General features: G+C 38.7%; 1 protein-coding gene across 1 annotated transcript in view; it reads right to left on the bottom strand.

The window, feature by feature from the left end:
* LOC102015341 (vomeronasal type-2 receptor 116-like) overlaps positions 1 to 12,027 on the bottom strand; it is a 131,480-nt gene that overhangs the window by 112,171 nt on the left and 7,282 nt on the right. Inside the window, exons 3-8 of the mRNA XM_013507204.1 lie at positions 11,578 to 11,747; positions 6,748 to 7,036; positions 5,573 to 6,373; positions 4,627 to 4,854; positions 4,164 to 4,287; positions 3 to 660 (exon numbers count right to left, since the gene is read on the bottom strand). Coding sequence (XP_013362658.1) covers positions 3 to 660; positions 4,164 to 4,287; positions 4,627 to 4,854; positions 5,573 to 6,373; positions 6,748 to 7,036; positions 11,578 to 11,747 — 2,270 coding nt within the window. The remainder of the gene's footprint in view (positions 1 to 2; positions 661 to 4,163; positions 4,288 to 4,626; positions 4,855 to 5,572; positions 6,374 to 6,747; positions 7,037 to 11,577; positions 11,748 to 12,027) is intronic.

The raw sequence follows: 12,027 nt of genomic DNA, 5'->3' as shown, positions 1-12,027 counted from the left end.
GCAGGTTCCTGGCCAGGAAAGCCACGGTGAAGCTCAGCAGGGCCAGGGAGCCCAGGTATCCCAGCACACAGTAGAAGGCAGTGAGGGAGCCCTTGTTGCACACGATGAGGATGTGGCCATGTTCAGAGTGAGCAACTGTGTCAATGTAGGGTGGATTTGTCCCCATCCAGACTCCACAGAGAGTGAGCTGGATCAAGGAGCAGATGGGGATGATGAAGTTTGGTGCCCCTGATGTCAGCAACTGCCTCATCCTTCTGCCTGGAGTGGTGACCTTAAAGGCCAGCACCACAGTAATGGTTTTGGCCAAGACAGAGGAAACAGCCACAGTGAACACGACTGCAAATGTGGTCTGCTGCAGGATGCAGGTGGTGGTGCTGGGCCGGCCAATGAAGAGCAAGGAGCAGAGGAAACAGCAGGTGAGGGAGATGAGCAGGGTGTAACTGAGAGCCCGGTTGTTGGCCTTGACGATGGGAGTGTTTCGGTGCTCCACAAAGAGCACAAGAACAGCAGCTGTTAGGGTAGTGAGACCCAAGGTGGTGCCAACCAGAGCCTTCCCCAAGGGATCTCCATAAGCCAGAAAAGTCACAGCTTTTCTCAGGCAGTGGTTTCTCTGAGTGTTGGCATATTGGTGATCTGGACACTTCACACACTGCTCCATATCTAGCAGAAATTAAATTGTCAATTGCCTAAGTTTATTATTATTATTTTTTATAGATGCCTCCTCACAAACTCATTAGACTTCAATAACTAAATTGTCGCTGTTTAATTTTTTCTTTTGTACTTTCTTTCTCTTTCTTTTTCTGTATGTGGGATTGCCTTCAGAAACTTTGCACTGAGATATATTACCAATCCTTTTAAGTTTGCTATTTTGAGGAAAGGATCCCCTTAAGTCATTATGCTGCGTTCTGACTTAAAATCCTTCTGCCTCAGCCTCCCAGAGACCTGGATTCCAAGCATGCATCATCACACCTCACTTTTACATTGCTTTCTATAACAAAATAAAAGAACAGTGCAAAGAGAATAAGTCCTATTTGTTATTTATGCTCCTTTTAAATGTGACATATCCATGAAAACATTCTATTTTTACAGAGTAGGAGAAGATCAACTTTATCACTTACTTCACTAATTTGATCTAAATAAAATCTTTACCAATGATTCCCCAGATATTCAATAAATACCTCATATTAGGAAGCCAACATGACTTGTTAAGTCCCGGGGAAATACATGTGAAGAAACATATTGTATGTTAAGTAGTTCCATTACTGAGCCTCTCCATCTGTGAATGTGCTTTCTGCATCATGATTTTTATTGTGAAAAGGGTATTTCAATAGTTTAATTCCCTCATCTTTCACATCACTACAGGATATATCAGTACGTATTTAATGACTGTAAACGTTACAGAAATCAATTTTCAAGTTTTTATCTCTGAGTGCCATACGACTGAGGTGTGGAAATGGTTTTTCTTTCGATAGCCTTGTCTTCCATAACCAAGCCATCCAGTATCATTTTATTCATTTACATAGATTTTATACTTAAAAACAAGGATCACTTTAAATTCATCTCATTCATGTTTCTCCCTTTCTAATACATTTTTGATTTTGTGTGTTTTCTTCATTGCACTGACCATGATATAGTGTGTAACATCTGGCAGATGTATGATACAGAAAGTTCTTATCCCATTCCTGCTTTCAGAAATAGACCACAAATTGTAATATGAGCTATAGCATATGATAAATACCATTTCTAAGGGGCAGTTAGAGATTTTTCTTCACTTATCTGGTAAGAAATACTTGTGTTGCTTCTTTCTGAATCCCAGTGATGTACAATTTTATGATATTGTCTGCATGGATTAGCATTGCTTTATTTTTCCCATGACCTGGTGCCTTGAATCATATTTAATAAACTGAGTTTGCTCATGGTATGCTGCCCCTGAAGCACGTACCTCCATTTGAAATAGAATATGTGAATTTAGTGTGAAAAGGAAATTGGACTGTGAACTTTATTTCTTCTAAGTGCATTTTCAGCTATGAGTAAGACGATCTAGTTCCTGTCTTAAGATGAATTGATTTTCCTCTTTCCCTTTTTTCTGAAAGAATCACGTCAGAAATAATATGTTTTGGAGTGCATATACATTTCACTGCTAATGTTATTAATCAATAAATATTTGGAGTGAAATACTACACTGTGGGCTCTCATTAGGTAATAAACGTGGTAACATAGAGATACGATTAGTATGGTAAATTTTATTTTTTCTGAGGAGTATTTTGCTAAATTTTCCTGTCACTATATAAATTTCAAGGCATTTTTGCTAAAGTTTCCTGTGACTGTATAAGTTTGAAGGCATAGATTGTTGTGAAATGACTTCTATTTTCATATGAAAAGTTTCTATATAAAAGTACTAATGGCCAAAGTTCTCCAGATATACAACCTTTCAATTTTTCTCTTCTTGATCAGTTGTGCTGTGTTGTCAATTTTTACTACCAGAATCACATTAACTTTTATTTTCTCGGTCTTCATTTTCTAAAAATTCCTTTCATACTGTATCCCATCTTTTATTTTCTTGTGTCCAACTTACTGTGTTTTTTTGTAGTGTGTGATGACCATTTCAAAGGAAGAACAGCAGCATTTTTATTTAAATACTGACCAGCACAGAAGCAAATGGAATATAGAATGAAGATTTGTCTCAGTGTAGTTTCAGCTTTAACACACAGGATTTTTAGTCGCACATGATCTTTAATTTGTGCTTTGATCTATTCTACATAGTATGTATGACTGAGTGTTATACATACTGGAAGCATGTATTAACTGATATTATTGGGTGCATTGTTCTCTACATGTGAACATACAATATTTGTATAAAGTATCATATTCCTACAATTTATGGAAATATCTATTGAAAATAATTACATGATACAGTACATAATTATCTTGATGTATTGCAGAGATCATTGAAAAGCATACTAAATATGTTTTGAAAACAAAATTTATATCAGCCATGAATTCACATTACATAATATTCAGTAGGAAGATGATTCCACCATGTCATGATTTATAAGTAAGCTAAATACTTACAAACTGGTATTTATGGTATGCAATAATTTCTACATTAGATTTCTATCAATTTATAGGCATAGGTTTCAATCCTCATCCTCATTTTATCTGTGTTTTAATAACATGGTATTTTCCTTCAGGGTATCTGAATATTCCATGAATGGTGACTATGCCATTATGGCCAATTATAATAATCCTAAAAGGATTTATGCCACCTCTTTTATTGTGATATAATACTAATGCTGTCACCTCTGTAAAAATGCCTATGACACCCTCCTGAAATGTAGATACTCTCACTTGTTAAATCCCCTATTCTGGGTGCCTATCATCCTTGCAGTTCTGTGGTACAGACTAGAATTTATGCCGTACTCTGTCTCCCCACTAACCTATGCATTCTAGGAGAATGGAGATTAAATCGTAGGAATTGAACGTGCTGGGCTATGAGCATGTTGCACATCAAAGACAACCCCATCTGCACTCAAACTCACTCTGTGTGAAGAATACTGTCAGGCCCTGGCTGATGAAGTGTGCCTGACCTTGTCTTGATTGTGAACTTTCTGTAGTTCTACAGAGTTCGATTGAACACTACTCTGTGTTAAACTACACAATGGAGATGGAACTTAGAAGCTGTGGAGTAGGGAAACGGGCTTTTTTTGAGAAAATAATGCTTTCCTTGGGAATAGAAATATAAATCACTGCAGTCAGGTGTGGCGGTGCCTATGTATTATTCCAGATAATTAGCGGGCAGAGATCTGTCTATTGAATTTTTGAGGTGGTATGAGGCAAATCAGTGATATTCTATCTCATAATAACAAATAAGAATATCTGAGGACATAGACCATGGATAGAGCACATTGTCACTGAATTCCTAGCAGTGGAAAAGGCAAACAAAAATGATGAATAAGAGTGAAATAAAAGGAAAATGAATTGGAGTGCATTTCAAAGTGGAAAATGTGTTTTCCAACCAGGCAGTAGCACTTAGTATAACAAATACTTTGATAAGTGAAGGAAGATTTTTATCATTGGTGCTTTCCAGAAGATTTTTCCATTTCCTGGATGCATGGAGTGAATAGAAAATAAAGTGAGAGTGCGTCCACAGGACATGCTCCTACCTGTGCCATTGGCGATCTCATTGTCTGCACAAGGGGTGCAGTCAAAACAGCAGGCAGCCTTTCCCTCCTGAGGGCTTTTTCTAAATCCAGGATTGCAACTCTCACTGCATACCGAGCGGGGAGTCTAAGGAAAAACACATATGGTAGTAACTTCTTACACTCTTACTTACTTCTTCAGTTTGAGAGATATAATCTTGATTTGCAACATGAACAAAGCTACATAATTGAATGCCAAATTAATTTCATAATATGAAATATAAATTTACCAAAATATTATTAAGTAAATACATTATTTTCCCACTCATCCAAAAGGTTCTGAACAATTTTTTTAAATTAAAAACTTATTATTGTTATTCAATATCCACATATGACCATTACATGACCACAGCTGGGGGCAGAAAACCTAGGACAGTGTTTAGCTCACTTGTGCTTAAGTAAGTGTGCCATGATAGCTACAACATACCTCTGTACTTCCTGTGGCCCACTCTATCATATCCTCAGATAAAGTCAGTTTTTGGCCACGGGGAGCATGTGAAGAAAATGTTCCCACTTTACCCTTCAGTCTAAGGCCTCCTGGAAAATTCCAGTAATTGAGAATGTCATACTCTGAGTCCAGTTTCCTTCTGTTATCCAAGTTCACTTGGTCTCCAGCAGGATTGTGAAATTGGATGTTCTTCAAAAAGCGATGCAGCTAGAAGAGACACATCATTCTATGTGAGCAGGGCTCCAGGGAAAGGACACAAAATATGGATGGGGGAAAGTCCCTAGGCATCTTTAATCCAAATTTATCTAAAACAACTTTAACACTGCTATTTATGAAAGAGGAGCACATGAATGTCTATGGATTAAAATGTCACTATGTTCAAAAAATGTCAATCAGTTTCAGAAAAAAAGTATTCTCTGCAAGCCTGTTCAAACAAGGGGTGCAGTTGTTGGATGAAAACATCAACAGTGAAATCAAAGTATCTAAAACCCACAACATCCACTGTCTACTGCACTACTCCCATAGCATCTACCAACAAAATGAGTTCAACAATACCAAAAGAGTTTATGGAATAACATGAAACTTAATTACATGCACTTTCGAATGTAACACCATTTAGTTTTGTAACTGACTGCAGGTTTTCCAGCTCTCCTTTAAGAAAGTCACAAAACGTTACACAGGTAAGGCGTTGACATCCTCTAGACAGAAGGAGTGAGCTGGCCTCCTGCTTTCTCCTCATTGCCTGAGGATGCTTGACTGAGAGTCATTTCAATTCAGCTCAAGAACTGACTTCTTAACAATAAGTGTGCTATACAAGGTCTTGTATTTTGCAGAAATGGTTTGAGTATTCTTGGGTGAAACACATAGAATAACTTGAGGGGGCACCGTTATGACAGTGCACATCATCCAAGAGAATGCACGTTACCTGCCAGGGGTGAAACATCCTCACTTGTCCATTTCTCATTGGTGGCCTTTGTACTTCTTCAAAAAGCATCGCATGGAGGGCATGGGCCACAGCGTACACAGCATTGTATATATTGTAGCTCCTATCATTCATGGCTGTGTCAAAACGATTAGGAGGCAACCAAGCCACAGAGGCATTAGGTGTACAGTCCTTCAAGGCACAGTCAGAAAAGGAGCAATCAAAATTTTTGGACCAATACACAAAAAGGTAATTGTCTTCTGGATATTTGAAAGGGGTAGCTTCCTGGACAAACTTTTTGAAACCTGAAATCTGTTCATAGTGATGTGAAAAAACAAGAGTCCCATGGAAGGGGTCAAGTATGAAATCTCTCCCAGAAAGGTCAGCATGCCATCGTGAGTTTGTCACCCAGACTTTACACGTCACTGAGTCTTGCACCATGTTGTACTTTACATCATGTGTACTATCAGTATCATAGTAAATAACCACAACATTGGCTGATGCAGGGTCGGCAGTCAGAACATCATGCTGCTTTGTAAATGAGAAATATGAGACAGCCACAGTTGAGACCATTTTCACAAAGGCTACACAGACTCTGTTCCTGTCCATCTCAGCTCTTATATCTGAGAGAAACTGAAGACCCTTCTGGCCTTCTGCGATGAGCAGACCCACCCAGGTCCAGTGGAAATGAAGCATCAAAGACACCATGCCAAGGGCCAAATACGTGTCCTTTGGGGCCACCTGATGCAAAGAAGAATATTGCCCACTGTCAGTCAGTGTAGGATCAAATGAGCCAAAGGTGACCTTAAAGGAAAAGAAAACTTGGTGATAACCTGAAGTGTTGATGAAAAGCGCTACAGTAGTCCGGAGTAACACCCACAAGTTGTAGGAGACTCGTGTTCTTTCCATCTTGCTAACCATCACCCTCAGGAGACTTTTTTTGAAGTGAATGAATATATTCAGACAACCCAGAAACATTTCTTTCTTCCTTTCCTCCTCTTTGGTCAAAAAAATAAATAATAAATTCAATGGAACTTGTTAAGTCTCTGGGTTCAGATGCGGGTGCACAATACACTATGAAAGATGCATATCCCTGTCTCATTTTTAACCCTTTCTGCTACTGGTAGTTGAAGCCCCATGGATGTGCTTCCACCATTTCCTGTCCACCCAGCCCTCACCTGGGGAAATCTGTAGAGGTCCAGCAGTGGTCCAATCTGACCCGAGGTATCCCATGACATTTCTGTCAGTACTGCTGCACACTTGCTTCCTCTCTCACATGTGTAATTAGGGATCTTGTGTTGTCCTGTGAGCAAAATGAAGGAACTTTCTAGCATCATCCAATGACTGTTAATGAAATTGTGGAACTCATAGCCCAGAGAAATGTTGGGTAAAAGACGAGGATTCCTGTTTATCTGTTCTATGGCAAAAGCGAAAGCCAGGTAGTTCTGGTAGTTGCTGGGCGTCAGCCTGCAGAGAGAGCACAGAGGTCCTTCAAGACAAGACTCAAGGAGTGATCATCTTCCAATCAAGTCCAGTACCATTTATGGACTGAATGCTGTGTTCTTTCCATGCACTCATATCATTAGAACCCAGGTCTGGAGATGATGAGGGTGAAAGATTGACTTTCAGAACGTCACTGGAATTAGATGAATGATGGGGCAGAATTTCTCATGGAGGAGCTCAGTTGCCTTACAAGATTCCTGGAAAAGTTGCTTCATCATTCTGTTATACTTCTTACACAGTTAACATGACCTTACTATATATATTCAGAATAAAATCTGTGTGTAGAATGACACTGTGTAGGTCTTTAGAAAATGTGATACTTTCAAATATCCTCACAGTTTGCAAGGAGAAAAAGAGTATATATTTTGAACTACATATAGTATTCCATACCAGCAAAAAGAAACCAGAAAAAAGGTACTTCCTTAATGTTGTTAGTTCAACATATCACCAACAGAATTGCTATCCACACTCATGCATGTGAAGAAGTTCTGGGGTGATGGATACATTAATCCACTTGATTTACCTATTAGATAATATCAGTATATAGCAGCACATAACACTGCATCTATGAACACAATTAATTGTATTTGAGAACTAAACATAAAATTAAAGAGAAAACTAAAATACTTTCAAGTCAAAACTTAGATTTTACTTAAAGCATAAAGCAGTGAGTCACATGAAGATGGGTGAAGGTCAAGAACACAAGTTCACTCTCCTCCCAGGGAATGATGGGACAGACAATTGCTTCACGCTTCTCCTCCTGAGAGAGTTCTGTTAAGAAAACTGAACATAGTATTGACAAAGGGCAATCCGCTGTGAATGTTGTGGGATTAAATTTCTTAAAGAAGCGGTATATCAGGAATATGTGCATTGAAAAAGTTGTTAAAACAAGATTTCTTTGTTAGTATCAGAATCACTTACTGTTGCACTGGAGTTTCTAAGCCATAGAAGAAATATTCAGCAAGTACGGAGAGAAAAAAAATTGAAGAGACAAGCAGGTATGAGCATTCCTTTAGGAATAAGATTATTCGCGTAAAAGTAAAATAAAATTCTGATGGAGACCTCAAAGAAAAGCTGGGTAAATGAGAATAAAAAAATATTTCCATTATAAAATTGACGAGTGAAAGTCCTTTGAGAAAAACACATATAGAATAGCAATAGACTTCACAAAATGTACAATATGACATGTTAGGACCTTTACATTCAAGTAAAGAGATAAAAGTACTAAAAAGAATATTTTATAAATGTTAATATAAAAATTCTATCAATGTTGTCCCTGCTCAGAAACATTACAAGAGAGACTTTTGTATCAGAGACAAATATTACACAAGTGCTCTGAAATTTATGAAATCTATAAAAGTAGTGAAACTGTTTCAGAACATGAAAGGAGCATGTTATTCAGAGAAAAAGCAGCTAATAGATACATCAGTGGAACAGATTAGGAGAAAGTAATTCTCCATCTATATCTATCTATCTGTCTCTATCTACCTGTCTCTCTATCTAATCTGTCTGATTATCATCTATTGTTTTTATCATGATTTTTTTAAAATGCATGAAATATTAAATTATGTTATTCATAGTAAAAGTGAGCTATTATGCATACTGAAATTAAGTGAGTACACACATTGATCACAAAAAAATTCCAGAGATACTAAATAATGTCTTAGATTATTAAAGTAATAAACTTAATACAAGTGTTTTCAGCGTTATACATTGAGATGAATTGCGAATAGGAAAAATGTAAAGGCAAATGAACGGTATTTTTTTGCAACCTAGATGCTCATATCTTTTTCAGGTTAAGCACGATTTATGTGAAAATATTTACAACAAGCTAAGCGCCTATGAATTCATTTCAAAAATGCTTGGTTAACAATATTTTCTGGTCCATAATATACAAACGTTTTTTTGCAAATTAGAACGACTTTCCTAAGATAAAAAATTGATGAAGGATGACATAAAATGCAATAATCTGAAGATAATGCATACAATGTGATCCATCCAAATGCTACTACAGGACATGCCCATAGAGCAGCATGATGCCACTTGTTCAAATTCACCTTAGGCCCGCTGCCCAATGTAAAGGCTGAGGAAATATTACTTCCCTGAGGGTTGTTTGGAAATGCCCATTATTTTGTTGCAGTATGCAGTTTGATGATATGCATAAGGTAATTTAAAGAATATACAACTTTGAGCAGAGCCATTTTACTCATCCACATTCTTTAGCTTTAATCAGGAACATTGCTCTAAGTATCACACACCTATTGCCCTCCTTAAATGACCGGAGAAATTAATTTGAAAATTTGGAACACCCCTAAATGAGTGAGAATTAACTATGATAGGTTGAAGGATATGAATTATACAGGCATAATAACTAGCACTTATTTTCCAAAAGTTCTTACTTTTTCCCTCTCATTTTAGCAAGAATAAACATTCTCTTCTGATCCCTAAAGCCTTGTTCCTGGAGGATACATCAGCCTGGGCAGAGCACCTTGGAACTGCAAGTGGATTCTTTTCAGCCCCAGACAGAGCTCAGGGTGCAGGGCTCTAGAGCAGGGCCAACCACAAAAGCAGCCTGATTCCAAGAGCGTATGTGGGGACAGCAGAGGACAACAGAAGAGTAGGCAGCTCATCCTCTCCTCTGAGGAACAGAAATAGACCCTGCTTTGCTGAACTGTCTTTGGAATCTGATAATGCTAGATATCTGACTATGTTCTCATTACCTACTATACTCAGCTGATGTCTGATCACACTGGGCTCTCTTCAGTTAGAATCTGCTCAGGGGGTTTTTGCCAGACTGCCTCACTGTCCCCCCTCCATGCTCCTTTTAGCTCTCTGCACACACAAGCCCGTCCACCATTCAGAATCCACCTCCCCAAACAAATCACATTTCAGTGTATTCTATACTGAGGGTTATGTCCCGATCCAATAAAATCCTTCTTATAATTTTCAATAAGTGACATGAGTAATTACTCTTCTCACAGGGTTTAGGAGATTTTGAGCACAGTTCTCTGAGTCAGACACTCAAAAATAGTTCTGATCTGTCAGCAACAAGAAACACTCAGTAACAGGTCTCTAAATCAAGCTTTGTGTATTAAGCACATCTGTAACACACATTTGAAAAAATGATTGAAGAAAAATACACATCCAAGGTGTAATGACAAATGCCTCGATCACCAGCTTCAAAGTAATAAAACAAAGTCTAATAAAGCAGTAGTCAACACATACATGATTACACAAAAGAAAGAGAAAGCTCAGAGATGGTTATATCACTAGATCTGAAGAGCTTCCACACCTGGAGTCCCAATTCCAGTGCTAAATGTCCCTTCATAGGGTTTTCAGGGTTCTGGTTGGGAAAGGTCTGGGCAGAGTGTCCTCTCTACACATGAGATCCCACACTCCTCCTGCCAGTGAGGCCCCTTAAATACCAGTTGACACAAAAGTGGCAGCGTCCAAACTTTGTGCATGACCAGAAGAAGAGTGTGTAACCCCCCAAAACTGACCAAGTAACTCACAGATCAAACATCTGCATCTTCTAGACAGGTGAGAAAGAAACTCCTTGGGATATGGCCAGGTTAAAGTGACTTTCTACTCATGTCAGGATGTCCATCAAACATCCTAATGTGTAATCTTTAGAACACGGCTGTGGCACTGTGTATGAGCAAGGAAGATCTTTCTGTATTTAATTTTAACCCTTCCTATGGGTAGCCGCCATGAGAACACTGTGGGTCAGCATCTTCTGTAAGACTCAATCACTCACTATTCCACTGATCCCTCCTTTTCTCACAAAACCACAAGTCATTTGCTAGAATTCTCAGACACTTTGGAAAATTCACTATTTAATTCTGTGTCTGGCGTGAGACTTGATAAGATAGTACCAAATAGAGAAATGATGCATGCATCTAACTGAGGAAGAAACACATTGGCGGGGAAAAGTCTCACACAGGATTCACACTTATTCTGGGCTCACCTTGCAGTGGCAGGAGTCCTGGAACACCCTAAAGTGTATTGGAAATAGTAACTGAATGATTACAGGAAGAAGATTGTCCAAGCAGAAGGGGTAGAAATATCAGCAAATAATCAATAATAAAATAAGGAAGCTTACAGTTAGAGATATAGAGAAACAGCAAACCCTTCATTTTCTTAGGGAATATTTGGCAATAGGCTCTTAGAGTTCCATTAATCTACAGGGTTCAACTGAGATGCAGAACACCACCTAATGCCATGCAGGAAGGTCATGCACCATGGAATATGGTGGAGAGTGGGATCCCTCTCAGGTTTCAAGAGTGAAAAGAGAAGGTAGAAGCAGAAATAAATAGGAAGAATATTCTCTTCCCTCATTCCCAAGTATAAACAGAGGCCAAACGTGTGGGCTGGCCTGTTGTACACATGTCGGGGCGATGGGCAAAACAGACGGCACTATAGAGAATATTAATGCAATATGGATCCGTAGCAATTATCTATCCTGATGTCCGGAAAGAAAACCAATGAATGAGGAAGACACTTACGGAACAAAATAGAATTCTCTAGTAGGCTTTATAACAAAGATTGCAGTATAGTAGATATAGTAATAAAGAAACAAGAAACACCCAATCACAACGTCTCCATCCTTGTGCACACTGGTGCTCCTTTGGCGAAGGCAGGCTTCATTATCTAAAGTACACACTAAGGCAGGAAGCTGCAGGAGAAGGAACATAACAATCGAAATGAACATCTTAGATGCATATGCAAAGATTCAGGCTGAGTGAGGAGGAAACTTGCAGTGACAGCCAGGTAAATAAATATGTGTGTGCGATTCAGAATTAGGTTGTTTTTGACTCAGGTGGACACTCTGAGGCCCCGGCTCCTGTCAGCAGTGCCTACTCCATATCCCTGGAGAAGTTTGCTACCACTGCCCCTGGGCTCTACACCTGAGGTCTGGGGTCCAGGAGAAAAACACAAGACAGAAATTATGCTTG

The sequence above is a fragment of the Chinchilla lanigera genome, unplaced genomic scaffold, assembly GCF_000276665.1.
Source record: "Chinchilla lanigera isolate Chin_1 unplaced genomic scaffold, ChiLan1.0 scaffold00123, whole genome shotgun sequence".
Classification (NCBI taxonomy): Eukaryota; Metazoa; Chordata; class Mammalia; order Rodentia; family Chinchillidae; genus Chinchilla; species Chinchilla lanigera.
The sequence above is the reverse complement of the archived record's forward strand: the minus strand, read 5'-3'. Positions and strand labels throughout refer to the sequence as shown.